The sequence below is a fragment of the Rhinopithecus bieti genome, unplaced genomic scaffold, assembly GCF_001698545.2.
Source record: "Rhinopithecus bieti isolate Rb0 unplaced genomic scaffold, ASM169854v2 scaffold_57691, whole genome shotgun sequence".
Lineage (NCBI taxonomy): Eukaryota > Metazoa > Chordata > Mammalia > Primates > Cercopithecidae > Rhinopithecus > Rhinopithecus bieti.
The window spans coordinates 3096585-3120204 of record NW_016824383.1 but is presented as its reverse complement, the minus strand read 5'-3'; the positions used below and the strand labels follow the sequence as shown (position 1 = coordinate 3120204).

The 23620-nt window shown below is 45.9% G+C and overlaps 1 protein-coding gene across 1 annotated transcript in view; it reads right to left on the bottom strand.

The window, feature by feature from the left end:
• NID1 (nidogen 1) overlaps positions 1 to 23620 on the bottom strand; it is a 99389-nt gene that overhangs the window by 5539 nt on the left and 70230 nt on the right. Inside the window, exons 12-15 of the mRNA XM_017862280.1 lie at positions 12015 to 12242; positions 9240 to 9412; positions 3662 to 3788; positions 205 to 376 (exon numbers count right to left, since the gene is read on the bottom strand). Coding sequence (XP_017717769.1) covers positions 205 to 376; positions 3662 to 3788; positions 9240 to 9412; positions 12015 to 12242 — 700 coding nt within the window. The remainder of the gene's footprint in view (positions 1 to 204; positions 377 to 3661; positions 3789 to 9239; positions 9413 to 12014; positions 12243 to 23620) is intronic.

Genomic DNA, 23620 nt, shown 5'->3' with positions numbered 1-23620 from the left:
GTGGGACATGGTATCAAGTCCACACTGTAATACATGTTCTGGCATTGTACCATGGATATCTACAAGTCACCAACCGTAGACTCTTTCGTCCTGTACTCATTGATTTCAGGAGAGCAATGCTGGAGTTAAAGCCTCACATCTGAGAATCTCTAAAGGGGCAGATGCAAATCAAAGAGATGCACACACATATTTACACAAAGATACCCTCTCATGGAATCCGTTACAACGCCTCTGGGATTCACCAGGTCGGTCTCAAAGAGCACCCGGCGCTGCGTGCCATCCAGCTTCGCCACTTCTATTCGATCCAGGTCAGAGTCTGTCCAGAAGATGTTGCGGCCAAGGTGATCAACAGCAATGCCTTCTGGACTTCCAAGATCTGGAAGTAAACACAGAGCTCCTCTAATTGTTTTGTTTTGTTTTCTAAGCAGGTGAGATGAGGTTTTCTGAACATTCAACGTTACTTCACATGGTGTCCAATCTCTGCACTTTGAGAAACCAGATGAGAATGTGAAATGCTTGTTGTTTATAAGATAAACAACACTCAAAGTGACAAATTCAAAAATGCCATTTACTCACTCTGTGGATATCCATCATGCAGCACACTGAGAACCAGGACAGTAACAATGGCTAAGCCGAGGCCCAGTTTTCCATGAGCCCACAGCCAACCACAGTTGAGACTGAGTTCCAGGTCCCATGGGAGCCTGGAGGAGGAACGCCAGCCTGGGGAGACCAGGGAGGGGTTCCTAGGGGAGGTGACATTGCTGGAAGCTGGCACCTGAAGGACCAATAGCAGTTTGTCAGACAAAGATCCTGGATGAGAGCTTTTTAGGCCACGGGACTGGCACACAGGCATAAAGGAAGGCTGGACGGTGGCTTGAAGTGAACAGGATGTCATTATATGTGGTTGGAGACCATGAGGGTGGGGGAGTGGTCAGAGATGAAGGTAGGATGACATGTTAATGAACTTAGAGCTTAGGCAGAGGGGAGGCAGTGGAAGATCTTAAGATGGGGAATGGAAAAATAGTTCTATCTTGTTCATTAATTATGGGGGATAAAGGTCATTTCACAGAAATAATACTTTCAAGAAACCATAGCTGTTATTACTTTCATACAAGTATAAGGGGTACAAAGAAGGGGTATCAGTGATTACAAATAACACCCCAGTCTTTACTGGGTTATAGCAACTGATTTTCAAGCCAGGAGTTGCCACCGGGTAACATGAACCTTCCCTGCAAACCCTCAGCACCCATCTGACTTTACTGGAAGCTCAAGATTGCATTGGTGTTTTATTATACAGTTTTTAAAAATTAATAATAGCAATTTGTGCTTTATTGATATCACTTAGGGTATCTTTCCCTTCTACTGATTGAAGGAATGAAGGTCACTTAGTATGACTGGAGTATAAGCAGGAAGGAGAAGGGGCTACCCTACCTGAGGGATCTGGGCTATGAGGAAACCATTCCAATACTGTGTTCTGTTTTGTTTTGTTTTGTTTTGTTTTGTTTTGAGACAGAGTCTCATTCTGTTGCCCAGGCTGAAGTGCGGTGGCACGATCTCGGCTCACTGCAAACCTCTACCTCCCGGGTTCAAATGATTCTTCTACCTCAGCCTCCCGAGTAGCTGGGATTACAGGTGTACACCACCATGCCTGGCTAATTTTTGTATTTTTAGTAGAGACAGGGTTTCACCATGTTGTCCAGACTGGTCTCAAACTCCTGACCTCAAGTGATCCACCGCCTCGACCTCCCAGAGTGCTGGGATTACAGACATGAGCCACCGTGCCTGGCTCCAATACTGGGTTATTTTGTCAATATACAAGCAATGCAGACCCTCAGCCCCCTTTGCATTGGCCTTCGCCAGAGCCCTAATATGATGGTGACCTTGGATGCTGAACACATCAGAGCCCCCAGAAAGAAAGCCCACCAGAGGAAGTTTACTGAAAATTAGAAACCCCACGTAAACAAAGTCTTTATTATCTAAACCCAAAGTAGAGATTTATAAAGTATCAAAATATTTCCCATGTCCATAGACGAACAGGGACAGTGAGACTGACCTCCAAAGGTCCCTTCTGGCTTTCAGATAGAACCAGAATAAGTTATTCCAGAGTATATTTGGAACGAGCACATCCTGTGTGAGAGACAAGAGCCACTCAGATATACACAAAGAAAACAGAGGGGACAGGCTGCTCTGTGAGAGTATCTCTGCGAGGCACCTGGAGGAAGTTCCATGCATATCGTCTCCTTAGAACCAGCCCTGGTCCCGATCTCAAACCCAAAAGCAACCAATCCCCCTCTCCCTCAACTCAAAATACTTCTTTATGAGCTACTCTTCCAAGGGAAAGGTCTGGAAAATCTTATCCTTCAATGTGCAATGTGAGGAAGAAGTATTCCTTACTGCTTACCTCAAAGATATGATACTTTTTAAAGATACTTGGTTGGGACTATAACTTAAGGAAAGAAAGAAAAACCCGGGATCCGGGCTGTTATGAAATAAGGAAGAAAAGAAAATGATACCTAGCTGTCCCTCTTACTCACTAGGCAAACACCAACTGTACCATGCTAAGGAGATAACTGGAAGCTTCTTTCTCTCTTAAAAAAAAGAAAATTATTCCCAGTGATCTTTCTTCTACAAAGATGACATTTTGGTTTAATTCTGTGTTTTCACAGTAAGTAGGCTTTTGCTTGGAATGTTTCTTACTGTGCTTACAGCGTTCTTGGATGACTATGAGCTCCAAAAGCAACAGGAAATAGCAAACAATGACCTATTCCCCTCTTCCACTGGGTTTTAAAATGAAATCGTAGATAATAACAAAAACATGTTTAACACAGAGAGATAGGCATTTTCAAACTGTTTTTCACTAAACCAAAGTGTGAAAACTAGAAGACATGATTTAAATAGCCTGTTGGCTTCCAGAAAAGGATTCAGGGCCTATGTCCAAAGCCAGACATAGTTAATTCAACCTCAGCTTCATTCCTGCTGCATCATCTCTACTGAAGGCAACAAAGAAGGGAAAAAAATGCTTCAGGAGTTATTCCACGGGCACAGGAAATCGTCTAGAATATCAATTGTTAGGGAAACATTCCATTGAAAATAGAAAAAAACTACATTCAGTGCCAAGTAAAAAGAAATACAAAATGAGGCTGCTCTATTCTAAAGATGTATCTTTGATGTGAATATTTTGCAGAGAATGCAAGATGACTCCACAGAACAAATATCATCAGCATGACAATGTCATATGAGCAAAAATATTCCTAAGTCAGTTGATGAGTCACTGAATCAAGCAACGTGTAATACTTGACCATTTCAGCACAGTGGAATTTTTAGAGGTCCTTGGATTTTTGTTGTAATGGTCTTTGAACTAGATAAATCATACCCATGTAAAATAGTCTTGATTTGTTGAATGTAGGCATGAAAAACAATGCACAGAGTCGTTGGTTGAAATTGGCATCCTTAATGAGGAATTTGCTCAGTTGAGGAATTGAGGTTGAACACTGAAAAGCAGGTTGTGCCTAAACTTTATGTACTTTATCACAGTAATGCAACAACAGACTGAGAAATGTTTGTGAAAGTTCAGCTTCATTTGCTGTTCTTCTCTGGCATACGTGGCCACTGGGCTGCTAGAAGCAAAACCAAAAAGGAAAAATGATATTTGCTTGCTTACCTTGCCTAATGATGGTGGTTGGCTCTCCGCCATGCAGACTGGCTCTCCCGATGGAAGGCTCAGTGATGTCCGTCCAGTAAACCATCTTGTCTACACAGTCAAAGGCCAGTCCAATGATGACTTTAGCCTGGAAGTGAAGACCAGTGGTTAGAGTGGTCCATCTACAAGCATCTGATAGTGACAATCTTTTTGCATGCCTACAGGCATTTGGATATCTTTTGTTATGAAGTGCCAAGTGTTTTGTCCATTTAAACATTTTTATCATTGAGTTGTAGGACTTGTTCATATATTTCAGATAAAACTCTTGTCATATACATATATAGGTACATCTATATGTGTAGGAATTTGTGTGTGTGTGTGTGTGTATACATGCATAAATATGTATTTTTTGAGACAGGGTCTCTGTTGCCCAGGCTGGAGTGTAGTGGCGTGATTACTGCTCACTGCAGCCTCAACCTCCTGAACTCAAGTGATCCTCGCCCTCAGTCTCTCGAGTAGCTGGGACTACAGGCATGTGCCACCATGCCTAGCTAATTTCTTAAATTTTTTTGTAGCAACAGAGTCTCACTGTCTTGCCTACTCTGGTCTCAAACTCCTGGCTCAAGCAAGCCATCTGACTCAGCCTCCCAAAGTGCTGGGATTACCGGCACCAGCCACTGCACCCACCTATTATTTCTTCTTAGTTTGTAGTTTGCTCTTTCATTTTCTTAATAGTGTTTGGAAGAGCAAAAGTTTTTAATGTTTAGTAAGTCTAATTTATTATTTTTTTCTTTATGGCTAATGCTTTTTGAATACTAAGAAATCTTTGCCTACTTGAAGGTGACAAAGAAAAAGACATAAAAGGCATACATATTGAAGAAGTAAAATTACTCTATTCTAAGATAATATGGTTATTTATGTAGAAAGTCATGCGGAATCTAAAAAACTACTATAACCAATAAGTGAATCTAGCAAGGGTGCAAGATACAAAGTCGATACAAAATTGTTTTTCTATATACTAGCAAAATATAGAAAATAAACCTTAATAATTGTGACAGCATCAAAAAACAGAAAATATGTAAGGATAAACATTTTTAAATATGCAAGATTCCACACTGAATACTATACAATACTGCAGCATGAAACTATAAAAGATCCAAATAAATGAAGGCAAAAATAAGGTTAAATGTAAACAATTTACATTTAAATTGTAGCTGGGACTACAGACATGTGCCACCACACCTAGTTAATTTTTCTATTTTTTGTACAGATAAAGTCTCACTATGTTGCCCAGGCTGGTCTCGAACTCCTGAGCTCAACTGATCCACCCGCCTGGGCCTCCCAAAGTCCTGAGATTACAGACGTAAGCCAGTGTGCCCAGACAATGCTGTGCACTTTTAAGATATTCACTCTCTTAAACCATCGCAACCAAATGCTCAGGCCCCAACTGTGGGTACCTTCTTCACAGCATCCCAGGCCCATCAACTTCTCTGGCCTTCCGTGGTACTAAGGAAAGAGAACATTTCCTTCAGCAAACATGCTCATCAACTTCTCTGGCCCTCCACAGCATTAAGGAAAGAAAACATTTCCTTCAGCAAACACATCCAGAGTCCTTTTCCACACATTGGTTCTTACAAAAGTGAGACAGAAAAGGACCAGAGGAAGCGAAGTTGAGTAACGTTTTACATGTGATTTGAGTTTTGTGAAAACCTACTGGGCTGTATTTCAGTTTGAAAAGCCACTGACAGTTAGCTCTGAGTAAGCCAGCCTCTCCTCAGAAGAGGCATATCAATTACCTGCCAGTAACTCATTAACGAGTATTTATTAGGTGCTCATTATGTATGACGAACTATGGTGATATTTAGAGAAGACTCCAACCTAGAAAGAACACTGAATTACTTAAATTATTTAAAGCAACCAGCTCAAAACAAGTCATCTGCCCATAGGTTGATTTGGCAAAGCCTTGTCGAGATCTTTTGCAAATTAAAATATTTTAAAACTATAGGCATTCATACTTCTGTAAAATTTAGCCATTGGGAGAAACCAGGTGAAAGGTACACAGGACCTCTCTGTATACCTTTCCAAATTCCTGTGGCTCTGATTACTTGAAAATAAAAACTCAAAAACAAAACAGAAGCACAAACTTTTCCCTTGATCAGACAGTGAGGAGTTCCTTTCTTTGGATGCTGCCGATGAGAGGCTCAGGAAGAAGCTGCCGGGCTGTATGATCTCAGCATGTGGTGAGGTTTCATTCTGTCAATAGTCTGGAAACACTGAATTGTTCAGTTACAAGAAACACTGGGAGTGGGTGCTTGGTTGTGGTCACAATACTAGGCATTACGAAGCCAGGGAAGGACTCAGCAGGGAAGGTCTCAGGAACAAGGAAGTGGTGGACCAGGATGATCTTTTACTGAGAAAATGAGGAGGATGAGCACATACTTCCTCCTCAAGGGATCAAGTCAAAAAGGACAGTGACTCTTACCTCACACCACATACAAAAATTAACTCAAAATGAATCAAAGACCTAAATGTAAGAGTTAACTTATAAAACTCTTAGACGAAAACCAGGGGGAAAGCCTCATGACATTGGATTTGGCAACAATTTCTTGGATATGATACCAAAAGCACAGGCAACAAAAGAAAAAATAGGTAAATTGGACTACATCAAAATTACAAATTTCTGTGCATCATAGGACACAATCAAGAGACTGAAAAGACAACCATGGAATGTAAGAAAATATTGCAAATCATGTATCTTTTAAAGAGTTAATATCCAGAATATATAAAGAATTCCCACAACTCAACAACAACAAAAGAACCAATCAAAAAACAGACAAAAGGATTTAAGTAGACATTTCTCCAAAGAAGATATACAAGTGGCCATTAAATACGTGAAAAGATGTTCAATGTTATAAATTATTAGGAAAATGCAAATCAAAACCACTTCATACCCGTTACAACGGCTATCATTAAAAAACAAAAACAGCCAACAAGTTTTGGTAAGGATATGGAGGAATTTAAACCCTTGTGCTCTGTGGTGGGTATGTAAAATGGTACAACCACTGTGGAAAACAGTATGGTTGTTCCTCAAAAAATTAAATATAGAATTACCGTATGATCCAGCAATTCCACTTTGGTATATATATCGAAAAGAAGTTAAAGCAGGGACTTCAACAGATATTTGTATACCTGTGTTCATAGCAGCATTATTTGCAAAAGCCAGAAGGTGAAAGCAACTGCTGATAGATGAATAAATAAACAAAATATGGCAGATCCATACAATGGGATGTTTTTCAGTCTTAAAAAAGAAAGAAATTCTGACACATGCTACAGTATGGATGAACCTGAGGACATCGTGCTAAGTGAAATATGCCAGACACAAATGACAAATACTGTATGATTCTGCTTCTAGGAGGTACCCAGAAAAGTCAAATGTATAGGGATAGTAAGTAGAATGGTGGCTGCCAGGGGCTAGGACATGAGTGGAGGGATAATGGGAGGTATTGTTTAATAGCTTCAGTTTGGGATGATGAGAAAGTTCTGCAGATGAATGGAGGTGATAGTTGCGTAACATTGTTTATATACGTAATACCACTTTAAACAGTTTTCCAAAAGATGGTGAATGTTTATCCTGTTATTTCAGCATTCCCCCTTCCACCTATCCCACTTAAATAATTATCTGGGTTTTTTATTTTATTTTTTTTGAGACAAGAATCTCGTTCTGTCACCCAGGATCTCAGCTCACTGCAACCTCTGCCTCCCAGGTTCAAGCAATTCTTGTGACTCAGCCTCCCAAGTAGCTGGAATTACAGGCATGCACCACCATGCCCAGGTAATTTTTGTATTTTTAGTAGAGATGGGGTTTCTCCCTGTTGCCCAGGCTGTAAATTATCTGCTTTTTATTGCCTCACATGACATTTAGCCTCTCCCCTTGGTCTTGGGAAAGAATGTCTTTCACAGGGAATTTAACCCATTCCTATTACCTGTGAGCATGTGCTGGAGATGGAAATGACACAGATGATCTTCAAGGGGTTTATATGTTCAGCAAGGCAATAGATGAATACAATGATCATGTATGCATTTGTTTGGCAAATATTTTTTTGAGTGCTTCCTATATGCCAAGCACAGTTTTGAGTCTAGAAATACTACATGAAACCAACACCTCCATGAAATAAATGAACAGTTCCTCTCTTGTGGTGCTGATATTTTAACAGAAAGATACATGTCAGACACACAACACAAATATGGGTATTTAATGCATCACATAGTGCCAAGAGCTCTGATGAAACACAAAGCAGCATAAAGAGCTAGAGAGCAGTAGTGGCTGCTGTCTGGACAGGGGGATCAGGACAGGCCTCTCTGAGAGATGATGCTTTGGCAGAAATTTGCATGAAGTAAGGCAGTGAACTGTGCAATTGTCAGGCAGGGGGAACTGCAAGTGCAAAGGCCCTGAGACAGAAATGTGCCTGGTACGTTCAAAGACCAGCCAGAGGGCCAGAGGGTTGAAGTCAGTGAGTGAGGTGAGAGTGGTAGGGAACAGGGTGGGAGAGAGAGCAAGAGGCCAGATCCTATACGGCTTTGAGGGCCATGCAAAGGACTGGATTTTATTCTGAGTGAAGAGGGAACCCATCTGAGGGCTTTGTGCAGGAAAAGGACATGAATCTCATAAAGACTTCTTTGCAAGAGGCTTTTGAAAAGTATTTTTATTTTGGATACTTTTTTGCTGATGTTTCCTCCCTGGTCCCAAAGAAGGGATGTGGCTGTGTGTGGCATCTATGAAGTGGAGATCAATTCAGGAAGAGTAAATAGAAAAAGAAGAAAACACAATGGGTAGAGAAAGGAGGAAGAGAAGAAAAACTGGAAGCTGGGCCTGTGGCAGACAAGATGGCCCAAGTAGCATCTTTACCAAGAATTTTCAAGCAGACTTTGTGCCCCCAGTGAGGAATGATAGGGCTTTCTGCGGGACTTTCTTTTACAAGCACCAATGATCTCAGACCCTCCCTCTCCTTCACTCCTCATGGGACCCTCATAGCTGCTCCCACTGCTCCAGCCACTCTGACTCAGCCTTGTAGTGGAAGCCTGCAGGTCTCAGGTTTGGTTTCTTGGCAGGAGTCAGGATCAGATAAAACAGAATGACTTTTCTGAATTGCCTAACCTCTATCTAATGGGAAAAGAAGTCCCTAAATCACAAAATGCATCTTGAAGCTTTGAAAGCCTCTAAAAACTCCAATGCTTGTTGCTACCTCAGGGCAGATATGAGGCTCTCGAATTGAACAGCTGCTGAAAGATGAATGAATTTGGCAGGAATGGAAAGATCAAGCCAGCAGATGCACACGAACAAGGTACAAAATTAGCATGAAGCCACCACCAAGGGGTAGCTCTGGAAGGCCTTCCCACATCTGTGCCCATCTTACTGTAAGTCTCATGGGCAGCTCAGCAATACAGTGGCCCCATCTAGAGACAGTCACCTGGGCCCACATGGAATGAGCACCCATGGTTCCAGGGGTTGAGCCTGGGGTTCTGGTCTGACCTCGTCCTGCTTGTTTCTCCAGGTCACTGAAGCAGGAGCTGTCACCAGGTGCTATCAGCCAGCACTCACCGGGACATGAAGGAATGCCTTTGCTTCTGTCTTCCTCATGGTATTTCCCTCCAGGGGCAGGCGCTCAATCTTCCCGGTCTGGGCAAAAAGTAAATGGGTCCCGGGGGGCAAGGGGATCACGGCGGTAGGCACTGCGGGTCCTTGGTGAATCGGGGGAGCCACTGTACTCAGGCCTGCATGGCAGAGGGGATCAGTGAGCGAGGCCCGTGTGCACCAGAAACCCACAAATGCACACACACACCCCCACACATACGCAAGCATGCACACACATACACACACCCACACATCAGGTCACATCACCTTCATGGCACCACAAACTGCCACAGCCACACACTGCCCATTTTATAGCTAAAAGCACCAGAAGAAGCCCTCAGTCAAAGGGCACTGATGAAGAAGGTAATACAGAGCGTTAAAGGTCGCGTGAAAAAAAAAGGTTTGGCCTCCCTTTTTTTTTTTTTTTTTGAGATGGAGTCTTGCTCTGTCACCCAGGCTGGAGTGCAGTGGTGTGATTTCGGCTCACTGCAACCTCTGCCTGCCTGATTCAAGCGATTCTTGTGCCTCAGCCTCCTGAGTAGCTGGGATTACAGCCATGCACCACCATACCCAGTTAATTGTTGTATTTTTAGTAGAGACAGGGTTTCACCATGTTGGCCAGGCTGGTCTCAGACTCCTGACCTCAAGGGATCTGCCCACCTAGGTCTCCAAAGTGCTGGGATTACAGGTGTAAGCCACTGTGCCCGGCTGGCCTCCCTCGTAATAGAAAAGCTTGGCTACTTATGCTCTGCTTTGGGCACTGGTGCTAGAGGAGTGAAGCAAGTAAGGGCAGCACCAGTAGCACCGGCAGCACCAGTGGTAGCACAACAGCAAAAACAGCATCCCTGAACCCCCTGCCCACAGGGAGCCATGCTCTAGTGCAAGCTATTAAGCTTTTTCATGCTGGAGGAGCCTGTCAGAATGAGCTTGCCCCATGCAGTGCACTCTGTCCCAGTGCCACAGGGATGGACAGACTGGGGCCTGACAAGCAAGAGCATGACGTTTACGGGCTTTCAAGAACAAAATCATGGCCAGGGGCTCCTTTTCCCTCAGAGTCAGGCTTGCCTTTTCATCTGCTGACCTCAAACCCTGGTTGGCTCCTTGAGTCACTTGATAAGACAATGTCCCAGGAGGGACACACAGCTGTGCTGCAGAGTAAGGAGGGCTAAGAGGGCTGATCGGGGGTCTGGAGACCTGAGCCCTGTCCTGGCCCCGCCCACTCACTCGCTGTGTGCACGGGGCATGCATCTTCCAGGGCCTGGTCTCCTGCTCTCTACAGTGAGAGCTGGACAAGATTGTCCCCAAGGTCACTTTCTCTTGTCTGTCTTGCCGATTACACCCAATCAGTGACATAAACCAATCTGGTCGACCTCTTTCATATCTCTGAAATCCATCCGTTTCTCACCTGGATTCATCATTAGTGCAACAGCCTTCACCTCCCCCCTGCCAGGGACTGTCATGCCTGCCTCTCAGCTTCTACCCCCAGCCAGTGATATTCTAAACCTAACCCCTGCTTCACATGGGCACCTGCTCCAAACCCATCCCAGGCTCCTCGTTGCCCTCATGACCAATACGCAGCCTCAGAAACGTGGCTCACGTGGTGTTGCTTCTGGAAAGCTTCACCCGTGGGCCCACCACCCCACACAAGCCAGGATTCCTCCTCGGTTCCCTGGTCGCTGTCCACCCTCTCCTAAAGCTCATCTCCCTGCACTGTTCCTGTTTATTCACCGTCCTTTCCGCTTCTTGGGCACCCAGCACCGTGACTTTCCTCTGGATATCCTAGCACCCACCACAGCACTGGCCCCTCAGTGAATGTTGGCTGCGTGAATGAGTGAAGTTTCTGAGTAATTGTTTTACTGTTTATTAGCAGCTTTGGGGAAATATTTGATAGGAGATCAATCTATGATTTTTAGCTAAATTGTGAGTGGAGATTCAAAGATTCATTATATTGGCTTTTGATAATTTGTGACAATAACCAGTTTCTACATTTGCAACAGCAGAATTTTAGAGCTGGCATTCACTCTCAGGGTTATTTTGCCTCATGTCTTAGGTTGAGACTGAGGACGCTGAGGCTAGGGAAGGTGTCTGTCTAGAGGCACACAACCACCAGGCTGGGCCTCACACAGGGCCCCTGGCCCCTAGGACAGCAACTTCCCACTGCCTCCGGTGATGGTCTTAAAACCAGCTCACGCAGAAAGCTTTGTGGCTGTTTGCTCCTTGGATTGAAAAATCAACCCAAGTAACTAAAGGCCCTAGGGCATGATTGAAGGAGGCAAGGGTTGAAAGGGTCTGAACAGGTCCCACTGCCTAGGACACAGAGCCCTGGGGAAGGGTTCAGGTTGGTCCCCACCGTCCCTGCCATATCCCAGTGCAGGAACATTCCACCTCCAGTCTCCCTCGGCAAAGAGTTCTTCTGGGAGGCCCGGAGCACACACAGCCGCTCTGCTACCATTAAGGGTACTGCTGTGGCAGGCCCCACTGGGTATTTACACCCTACACGTGTGTGTGTGTTGGATGGGGAAAGAGAAAGAAGAGGGTAAGAGGACAGAGAGGGTGAGGAGGAGAAGCAGCATGGGGAGAAGCGGGGTGAGAGGGAAGAGGGGTGCAGAGGGAGGGGGTGGGGCTGGAGCCAATGGAACAGTTCAAGCTTTAGCGCAGCAGGAGAGCCAAGTGCGTGTTCAGCAATTCCGGTCCCCGAGGTCCTTCTCAGGCACACGCCCAAGCACAGCCTGCACCACTTACACGGGGGCGTCATCCCGGGCCTGGTCCTGGTGCCCTCCACCTCGCGGCCATCGCGATCCACGCACCAGCAGTAGCCGGTGCTGCCGTGGCACTGGGTGGGCGCATAGTGCCCGTGCGCATCGCACTCAGGAACGAACAGCCCTGGAGGAATGGGTCGCTGTGGGTCCGCCGCCCCCGCTGCCCCGAGAATGTGTTCTCGCTCATGCTGGCACCGGGTTTTCTCTACCTCTATCAGAGAAACAGACAACAAGAAAGCTGTCAGGTGCGTCATCCGTCAGTGCTCCCTGGCGGGGCTGCAGGAGACCCCGCAGCTCGCTCAGAACCACGAGGGCTGCCTGTGTATCACTGGGTTTTGTTTCATCAGTTTTTCAAAATGCCAAAACATCATTATTATTGAATAGGTTTAACTGTCAACAAAATTATATTTACATCTCCTTCTTACTCCTAGGTAGTTCCTTTTAAAACATTTTTTTTTTTTTAATTGAGGCAAAAAGAATTGAAGCAAATTGATAGAGCATAAAGTGAACCTTTTTTTTGTTTTTTTGAGATAGAGTTTCTCTCCTGTTACCCAGGCTGGAGTGCAGCAGCACCATCTCTGCTCACTCAAACCTCCACCTCCCGGGTTCAAGTGATTATCCTGCCTCAGCCTCCTGAGTAGCTGGGATTACAGGCGCCTGCCACCACGCCCAGCTAATTTTGTATTATTAGTAGAGACAGGGTTTCACCATGTTGCCAGGCTGGTCTTGAACTCCTGACCTCAGGTGATCCGCCTGCCTCGGCCTCCCAAAGTGCTGGGATTACAGGTATGAGCCACTGCACCCTGCTGAGTAAACCATTTTTAAGTAAACAATTCAATGGTATTTAGTGCATTCACCATGCTGAGTAACCACCAACCTCTACATAGTTCTGAAACATTTTCATCACCCCAAAAGGAAGCCGATATGCATTAAGCAGTTGATCTCCGTTTTCCCCTTCTTCCCATCCCCTGGCAACCATCAATCTACAGTCTGTCTCTGCAGATTTACCTATCCTGGGTATTTCGTATACACAGAATCATACAATATGTGACATTTGTGTCTGGCGTCTTTCACTTAGCAGAATGTTCTCAAGCTTTATCCAAGTGGTAGCATGTATTAGAACCTGCTTCATATTCATGGCTGAATAATATTGCATTGTAGGGACAGCTCATATTTTGCTTACCCAGTGATGAACATCACTGGGTTTTATTTTAAGAAATTTTTTTGTTCTGTTTTTTCTAAATGTGTCATTTTTATCATCTCAAGTTTCTTTTTTTTTTTTTTTGAGACGGAGTCTCGCTCTGTTGCCCAGGCTGGAGTGCAGTGGCGTGATCTCGACTCACTGCAACCTATGCCTCCCAGGTTCAAGCAATTCTCCTGCCCTAGACTCCTGCATAGCTGGGATTACAGGCAAGCGCCACCACATCTGGCTGATTTTTATATTTTTAGTAGAGACGGGGTTTCACCATGTTGGCCATGCTGGAATCTCAAACTTCTTGATAACCGACAAGTCAAGGCCAAAGATTTCAGGGACCAGATACCACCAAGTGCGTTTACCAACACTTGTATGTTTTCCTTTATTTATGTCCTGCTTTTTGGCATGAAAATTGACCTCTAAACTGTACAACTCAGATCTTAAGACAGGGAAATACAGTGAACACTCCATATCCATGGGTTCCACATTTGTGGATTCAACCAACCACAGATCGGAAATATTTGGAAAAATAAAAAGGATGGTTGCATTTGTACTGAACATGAACAGATTTCTTTTTTGTCATCATTTCCTAAACAATACAACAACTTCTTACATGGCATTCACATTGTATTAGGAATTATAAATAATCTAGAGATGATTTCAAGTATATGGGAGGGTGTGCATAGGTTATATGCCAATACTATACCATTTTATATCAGGGACTTGAGTACCTGTGGATTTGTATCTTCAGGAACCAATGCCCTGTGGATACTGAGGGACAGGTGTACTTCTGAAGCTGTGGAATTGCGAATAAGCAGCTGTGGCCTGGAATAAACAACTTCCAAGTCATAGTGCGTTCCACACTGGTTAGAGTTCAGTCACCAGTCCAGAGTTGTAACCTCTGCAGTACTGACCACACAAAGCAATGTCCAGACACTGGCAGGAGGTACCCATTCTCCACATCACTGACTGCTAAGAGCTATACTTCATCCATGTCTTGTTGCCTCTCCCTCCCAGGCCTTTCCATGTGATATTCTTTTTGTGATTCTCCTTCTCCCTGTCTGGTTAATCCTTCAGAAATCAGCTTAGGCACTTAACTCCCTTCAGGAAGCCTGTTCAACTCCCCGAGGCTGAGTCCAATCCCCTCTATGACCTCCCAGGGTGATCTGGGCTTGCCCACACCATACCTGTATCTCACTGACTCTAAGGAGCTGTGCCTTGTCCATCTCCCTGACAAAAATCTCCTTAACGTTTACTCAAGAAGCATCTACTCGGTCAGGCACAGTGGCTCACACCTGTAATTCTAGCACTTTGGGAGGCCAAGAAGAGAGGACCACTTGAGCCCAGGAGTGCCCAGGACTAGCCTGAGCAACACAGCAAGACCCATCTCTACAAAAAATAAAAAACTTATCTGGGTGTGGTGGCATGCACCTGTGGTCCCAGCTACCTGGGAGGGTGAGGCAGGAGGATCTGTAGAGCCCAGGAGTTTGAGGCTGCAATGAGCCACTTTCATGCCACTACACTCCAGCCTGGGTGACAGAGCAAGACCCTGTCTCCCAAAAAACAAAACAAAAACTCAAAAAAACAAGAAGTGCCTACTTGACTGTGCTGGGGGAATGCACACAGGAATAACCCATAGCACCTGCCTTCAGGGAGCTCACAGTCTGGAGGGAAGTCAACAACTGAACACACATTTGCAATTCAGTGAGTGGCTGCCTTGACAGAGGAGACCAGGAGACAGCAGATACTCAGAAGAGATCGTCCACACGGCATGGAGAGCCAAGGAATGCCTAGGTGCTTTTTCTTTAAATATATAATTTGTATTTCTCCTTTTAATGCTGTCCATTTTCATTCCATAGTTTTTTTTGTTTTGTTTTGTTTTTGTTGTTTTTATTTTCCTTTTTTGAGACAGGATTTCACTCTGTCACCCAGGCTGGAGTGTGGTAGTATAATCTCAGCTTATTGCAACCTTCACCTCCCAGGCTCAAGCAATCCTCCCACCTCAGCCTCCCGAATAGGTGGAACTACAGGCATGTATCACCACACTTGGCTAATTTTTCATAATTTTAGTAGAGATGGGGTCTCACTAGGTTGCCCAGACTGTTCTCGAACTACTGAGCTCAAGTGATCCACCCATCTTGACCTCCCAAAGTACTGGGATTATAGGTGTGAGCCACCACGCCTGGACACTTTATATATTTTTTTAAGTGGCAGGGTCTTGCTATGTTGCCCAGGCTGGCCTCCAACTCCTGGACTCAAGTCATCTTCCTGTCTCAGTCTTCTGTGTTTTTTTTTTTTTTTTTTTTTGAGATGGAGTTTTGCTCTTGTTGCCCAAGCTACAGTGTAGTGGTGCAATCTCAGCTCAGTGCAACCTCTGCTTCCTGGGTTCAAGCAATTCTCCTACCTCAGCCTCCTGAGTAGCTGAGATTACAGATGCTTGCCATCATGCCCAGCTAATTTTGTATTTTTTGTAGAGATGGGGTTTCACCGTGTTGGTCAGGCTGGTCTTGAACTCCTGACCTCAGGTGATCCGCCCGCCTCAGCCTCCCAAAGTGCTGGGACTACAGGCGTGAGCCACCATGCCTAGCCTCCTCTGTGCTTTTTTTGATGAGTAGAAGATAGTGGTTGAGTAGGTCTAGGGTAGGGCTCAACTGACTTTTCCTGTTAAGAGGAAGAATAAATATTTTTGGCTTTGTGGGCCATGAGGTCTCTGTCACAACTATGCAATTCTGTGGTTGTAGCATGAAAGCAATCATGTCTTATATATACATCAATGAATGAGTGTGGCTTTCCCAATAAAACTTTATTTACAAAACAAACAGTGGGCCAAATTTGGCCTATGGGGACTGTAGTTGCCAACCCCTGCTCTAGGGCATTACTAGTTATGTTAAGGGGAAATATGTACTTATTTGTATATATGTTTATGTATGTGTGCATTAATTAATATATACTAAAATGTTAATAATAAAAACATGCTGTAATCACATAAACTAGAATATTATATATTTCTCAGAATTTTGCACCTGGGAATGTTTTTGATTCTCAGTTCCATTACTTTTTTTTTTTTTTTAAGTTACAGTCTCACTCTGTCTTGTACAGGCTGGAGTGAAATGCTCACTGCAACCTCTGCCTCCTGGGCTCAAGAGATTCTCCTGTTTCAGTCTCCCGAGTAACTGAGACTACAGGTGCCCACCACCACATCCGGCTAATTTTGTATTTTTTTGGTAGAGACAGGGTCTCACTATGTTGGCCAGGCTGGTCTAGAACTCCTGACCTCAGGTGATCCACCCGCCTCGGCCTCCCAAAGTACTGGGATTACAGGTATGAGCCACCACACCTGGCCTCAGTTCCATGACTTCTGGTGTCACCTTGCATGTATCAATGATACAGATTAAGCTGTGCTTCCTGCAGCTGTGGAATAGGGACGGCAGTAATAACAGATCTCACAGGCCTGTTTGAGGAGTCAGTGGGAGGTGACGAGACAAGGTGCACAGAGACATTTCGAGCTCTGCACCCGAGCTCTGCAGATGTTCATTTGCGACTGGATCCCCGAAAGGCAGACACGGTGACATTCCACAAGTGTGTTGCCAGCGAATGTTTGAAGGACCTTTGTCTGTGTTGTCAGTTCTCATGTTGGCTTGCTTATTGTGGTTGCGCCCATGGTGACAAGCAGTCAGCATGCCAGGAAAGTATTTGTTGAACCCGGCAAGAGAAAACCATGCATGCTTTTCTTTTGTCCCAGAGGCTAATTAATATAAAAAACAAAACCAAACATTTGATGTAGGAAGCACCAAACAAAGATAGAAGCAAGCCATCTGGTTGGAATAAAAAATGTCTGGCCAGGCGTGGTAGCTCACACCTGCAGTCCCAGCGCTGTGGAAGGCCGAGGCAGGTGGATCACCCTGAGGTCAGGAGTTTGAGACCAGCCTGGCCAACATGGAGAAACCCCTTCTGTACTAAAAATACAAAAATTAGCTGGGTGTGGTGGTGGCCGCCTGTAATCGCAGCTACTCCAGAGGCTGAGGCTGGAGAATTGCTTGAACCCGGGAGGCAGAGGTTGCAGTGAGCCGAGATCTTGCCATTGTACTCTAGCCTGGGCGACAAGAGCAAAACTCTGTCTCAAAAAAAAAAAAGACTTCTGGTTCTGTTCACTCTTGAATGTAAAAGGTGTTTACTTCCACAAAATTTTATGTTGGCATAGGGTTTTAGAGTTTTCATATAAGCTGTTTCCATTCACAGATATATTTCATTTGATTCTCATAGTAATCCTATGTGATAAGCAACTGCAGTTTTTACACCAAATGAGAAAACTGAAACTCAGAGAAGTTGAGACTCCTTCAGGTCACAGCACTGGTTGGTGGCTCAGTTCTAACAAGAACCTAAGTCTCTGGGTTTCTGGTCTAGCCCCCGCCATTCTGGTCTGGCATCTGGAGTCCACATTGCCAGTGCTCAGGACAGCTCCCACACACTGAACCTGTTACAACAACAACAGTGTACGCACATTACCCTTAGCACATTCACCAAAATTATCCGTGCAGCCACAGACCCATTTTCCTACCAAGCACATCTGTATATGGTGGTGCTTTTCCAGTTGGAAAACAAAACTGGTATTCTGTGTGCTGTCAACCAAACAAACCTTTTCAGGCAGTAAGGATTGTTCCATTTTATGTGGCCGACAGAGTTGTGCTAACAAAGTATTTGGCCAGAATAGAAAATCTCAAGGGATCTAGAATTTATAGTGGAACTTCGAAGTACTGTATCTTGAATTTGTAAAAAGGAGGGGCAACCTCGACTGTACTCAGGAAATAGAATCTCAAGTGTGTTTATAAAAAGCTGTGATCTCGGCGGACTTCCTGGGCCAGCAGACAGTGGGAGCAGCCCGGGGCCTCTAGGGAGAGCCCCCTGCTGAGTCTCCCAGGCCCCATGGGAAACTTTCTATTAAAGGCCTGGTGGATGGGGTGGGGGTAGTGGGGATGCTAAAGATGCATTTCCTGAGCTTGTTTCTGGTTGATAAATTGATGACTCAGACAAGCTTCTTCTTTCTCATCTAGTTCGAGCTGCTAGGGAAGAAAGCACTCAAGACCTGATACTTATCTGCAGAATGGCAGGAAGTCTGGGGTGACTTTTCTCAAGATGGGGGGACAAAGAGAATGAAAGGAAAATGAAATAGAGTGTAAACCAAAAATAAAATTCCAAGTTCCCCAACCAACTGAACGGACCCCTCCTTTCAGTCAAGGGCATCCCAAAGTAAACCTATGAAACTACTTCAGGCCATGAGAGGAGGGGGAAGGTTGGCTATGTCTCATTACCATTAACATCAACCTTAAGACTGAAAGAACAGGCCAGACGCAGTGGCTCTCGCCTGTAATCCCAGCACTTTGGGAGGCCGAGGCGGCTGGATCACTTGAGGTCAGGAGTTCTAGACCAGCCTGGCCAACATGGTGAGACCCCATCTCTACTAAAAATACAAAAATTAGCGGGGCATAGTGACGGGCGCCTGTAATCCTAGCTACTTGGGAGGCTGAGGCACGAGAATTGCTTGAACCCAGGGGGCGGAGTTTGCAGTGAGCCGAGATTGCGCCACTGCACTACAGCCCGGGTGACAGAGTAAGACTCTGTTTCAATAAAAAATAATAAAAACCTTGACAGAACAGACTCTTTAACTCTGATAAGAAACATCTACAATCTGTTCTGTCTGAAGCCGGCTACCTGGAGGCGTCATCTGCATGATTAAACCTTGGTCTCCACAAGCCCTTATTATAACCCAGACATTCCATTCTATCGGTTCCAGGTTTTTAGATAACTCAACCAATTGCCAATCAGAAAATCTTTGAATCTGCCTATGACCTGGAAGCTCTCCACCTTACGCTCGGCTCCCAGTTGTACCACCTTTCTGGACCAAACCACCATACATCTTACCTATATTGATTGATGTCTTATGTCTCCCTAAGGTCTATAAAACCAAGCTGTAGCCTGACCACCTTGGGCACGTGACCTCAGGACCTCCTGAGGCTGTGTCACAGGCATCTCCTTAACTTGGGCAAAATAAATTGTTAAATTGATGGAGATCTGTCTCGGATACTTTTTGGTTTACAAGGAGAACTAAGAAGAAGGTACATGCTTGACCTTGGGTTTGCATTCCATTCCCTTGCTTGATTAAATTGATTTCTCTGTGTTCATTCAAATAAATGACCATTGTAGCCGCTCATATACTCAATAGAGTGGAGGGAGGGGAGGTGCTCACAGATGTCAAGACTCTCTGGGAGGCCGGGCGCGGTGGCTCAAGCCTGTAATCTCAGCACTTTGGGAGGCCGAGACGGGCGGATCACGAGGTCAGGAGATCGAGACCATCCTGGCTAACATGGTGAAACCCCGTCTCTACTAAAATACAAAAAACTAGCCAGGCGAGGTGGCGGGCGCCTGTAGTCCCAGCTACTCGGGAGGCTGAGGCAGGAGAATGGCGTAAACCTGGGAGGCGGAGCTTGCAGTGAGCTGAGATCCGGCCACTGCACTCCAGCCTGGGCGACAGAGCGAGACTCCGTCTCAAAAAAAAAAAAAAAAAAAAAACAAGACTCTCTGGGAAGAGATGACATGCAACCACGGGAGAACCCATGGGCTACTCAGAATGGAACTTGTTTGGGAAGGTGCTGTTTCTTCAGCATCTTCCTGCACAGAGTCTGCGCCTCACTGGAGGGGCAGCTACTCCCAGGGCCTACACAGACTCTGAGCATGCACTTCGGGGACACACATCTCTGGACAAGGTCACTCGGGTGCAGTGAACAGTCCCTGGTCTCTGCTGGCTTTGAGATTTTTTTTTTTTTTTTTGAGACAGAATCTCACTGTCGCCCGGCCTGGAGTGACGTGGCGCAATCTTGGCTCACTGCAACCTCCACCTCCCGGGTTCAAGCGATTCTCCTGCCTCAGCCTCCCAAGTAGCTGGGATTACAGGCGCCTGCCACTAGTGCCCAGCTAATTTTCTGTATTTTTAGTAAAGACGGGGTTTCACCATGTTGGCCAGGCTGGTCTCGAACTCCTGACCTCATGATTCATCTGCCTCGGCCTCCCAAAGTGCTGGGATTACAGGCATGAGCCATCGCACCCAGCCTGGCTTTGAGATTTTGCTGGCTTATAGCCCCATCTCATTCGCTGCCCAATAGACACTTGTTATTCCAAGCAAGACTGCCAAATTCCCAAGAATGGGAATTTACAAGTCAAGGGGGCAATGTCCATCTGACACGGTCTTCATCCTCATGTTCCTAGGGCTACTAAGAACACTACTAATAATAGTGGTAGCAATAACAATAATGGTGATGACAGCCTTCTTTACTTATGAACTCTCTGCATGTCCCTTCTCAACATTTACCCCCTTCTCACAGGGCTGGAGAGGAAGACGAATGGTCAAGGGGCCACTGAATTCACAGTTAGGAAAAGGCAAACAAGGAAGGGAAAACAGAAAGGTCGTAAACCAGCACCAGAAGAGAACTCGCACTGCTCCTCTGTGTGCGGTCTTTTCTGTCGTGGTGTGAAACTGCATTGTTGAGTTTCGTCACACCTGTTTCCTGGAGTAGCTCTTGGTTCCCGGCTGCCTCCCTCTCCCGAAATTCTACCACTGCAGGCTTTTAAAATCACTGTAGTCATCACACTCTTCAGGTCAAGAGTCCCATGGACATGTGAAGCACTTACTCACTAGTGTTATAAGCAGCTGCCATCAGCCAGGCATGCTGCAAGGGCTACATAGGAGAGTCCTTGACTGTACAGGCTAGGGCGAAAGATGAGGACCCTGGTCAGTGGCACAGTGAGAGAAGTGGCTGGCCGTGGTCTGGACAGGCTGCTATGGGACAGAGAGGAAGAGCACCACACCTGCCTTGGTCAAGGGCTTGGCTGACATTAAAGACGATAGATCAGGCTGGGTGCAGTGGTTCATGCCTGTAATCCCAGCACTCTGGGAAGCCGAGGCAGGCAGATCACCTGAGGTAGGGCATTCGAGAACAGCCTGGCTAACATGGTGAGACCCTGTATCTACTAAAAATACAAAAGTCAGCTGGGCGCAGTGGCACGTGCCTGTAATCCCAGCTACTTCAGAGGCTGAGGCGGGAGAATCGCTTGAACCCGGGAGGCGGAGGTTGCAGTGAGCCGAGATGGCACCACTGCACTCCAGTCTGAGCGACAGAGCGAGGCTCTAAAAAAACAAACAAACAACAACAACAAAAAAAACAAGGCAATACATCTGCAGTGTCTCCAATACACCCAGTCACAGCAGCCTACGCACAGTGGCTGAACTGACTTAAGGCAAGAGCTTTGCAGCCTGAGAGTGCAGAGGGGTAGGAAGTCAAGAAATTCCAGGCCTTGGTGAGGACGGTTGACTTCATGCTCCCTGGGGTTAGGTTAGAGAGGACTTCAAGAAAAAGAAGGGATGGAGGAACCACAGGCTGAACGATGACTCCGCAGATTTGGAAATGAGGCCATGTGAGACTCACAAAGGAAGGAGGTGGCGGTCAGATGCGGCCACAGGCATCAAGACCGGGAGCTTTTCAAGCCTTTGGGTGGCCTGGTTTGGACCCTCCTCAACCTCACCTCCCCCATTTGCTTGACGGCCCCTCCTCCTCATTATTCCTCCCTGTCTCCTAGTCAAATCTCACCCGCAGAAAAGCCTGAGTGGGAATCCTCCCTCTCTCACTTTCCCCAGCTTTTCCAGCCCACCTGCATCTCTGCTTTCCACTGCTAGTTATCACTCCTAGTGATAACTACTAGTTATTCACTACTAATTTGAAGTATTCCCTTTTCCTGCCCAGTTACAGTGCAGACTCATCCAGGGTGGAGACATTTTACTGTTCACGTGTCAAGTGCAGTGACAAGCACACAAGAGATGCTTAAGAAACATTTAGCGGCCGGGCGCGGTGGCTCAAGCCTGTAATCCCAGCACTTTGGGAGGCCGAGACGGGCGGATCACGAGGTCAGGAGATCGAGACCATCCTGGCTAACACGGTGAAACCCCTGTCTCTACAAAATACAAAATACAAAAAACTAGCCGGGCGAGGTGGCGGGTGCCTGTAGTCCCAGCTACACGGGAGGCTGAGGCAGGAGAATGGCGTAAACCTGGGAGGCGGAGCTTGCAGTGAGCTGAAATCCGGCCACTGCACTCCAGCCCAGGCGACAGAACAAGACTCCGTCTCAAAAAAAAAAAAAAGAAACATTTAGCTATTGGTCCTGACTATGCTACTAGTTAGTTGGATGCCTTGGACAAATTATCTAGTCTCTCTAACCCACATATCTTCATGCATTCGATGGGGCTAATCGTACCAGCAGTGATATGCACCAGCCGGAAATGCAGAAAACCCCGAGGTGTGTTGTCCTGGATACCAAATGAAGAAAGTGTTTCAGGAAGGAGGGTGAGACCAACTATGCCAAGTGCTATCAAGAAATGAGGCCTCAGGCCAGACACGATGGCTCACGCCTGTAAACCCAGAACTTTGGGAGGCAGAGGTGGGCAGATCACTTGAGGCCAGGATTTCGAGACAAGCCTGGCCAACATGGTGAAACCCCATCTCTACTAAAAATACAAAAATTAGCCTGGCATGGTGGCAAGCACCTGTAATCCCAGCTACTCAGGAGGCTAAGGCAGGAGGATTGCTTGAACCCGGGAGGTAGAGGCTGCAGTGAGCTGAGATGGTGCCACTGCACTCCAGCCTGGGCAACAGAGTGAGATCCTGTCTCAAAAAACAACAACAACAAAAATAGCCAAGTGTGGTGGTACACACCTGTAATCCCAGCTACTCAGGAGACTGAGGCACAAGAATCCAGGAGGCAGATGTTGCAGTGAGCAGAGATCGCGCCACTACACTCCAGCCTGAATGACAGAGTGAGATTCTGTCTCAAAAAAAAAAAAAGAAAAAGAAATGAGGCCTCAGATCTAACAAAGGGAGGGTTGTTGCTGACTTTTACGAGAGCAGTTTGGGTGTTGTGGTGGGGAAGGAAGCCGACTGCAGTGGTAAGAGAGGGAATGAGAGACTGTGGAAGAATGCAGGAGCCTACTTTTTAGAGTCCAGTTCCAGATGGATTAACTAGATAACAAAATCCATAGCCCGTGGGTGACATTTGCAAAGCAACACAGTGATAAGGAAGGGTGAAAGGACACACCACCAACCGTTATCTTTGTGTGGAAGACAGCAGAGGAAAGCGGCAGAGCATCTCACGGTGTGGGAACAGGCAAGCCCCAGCGCTAACAGGCACTCTAGAAGGCACTGCATGCCAATGTAAAAACAGCAGCAAAACTGGGAGGGTTTTTCTTACTTTAAGTTAAAGACTAGGCCAGGTGTGGTGGTTCGCCCCTGCAATCCCAGCACTTTGGGAGGCCAAGGCCGGTGGATCACGAGGTCAGGAGATCTAGACCATCC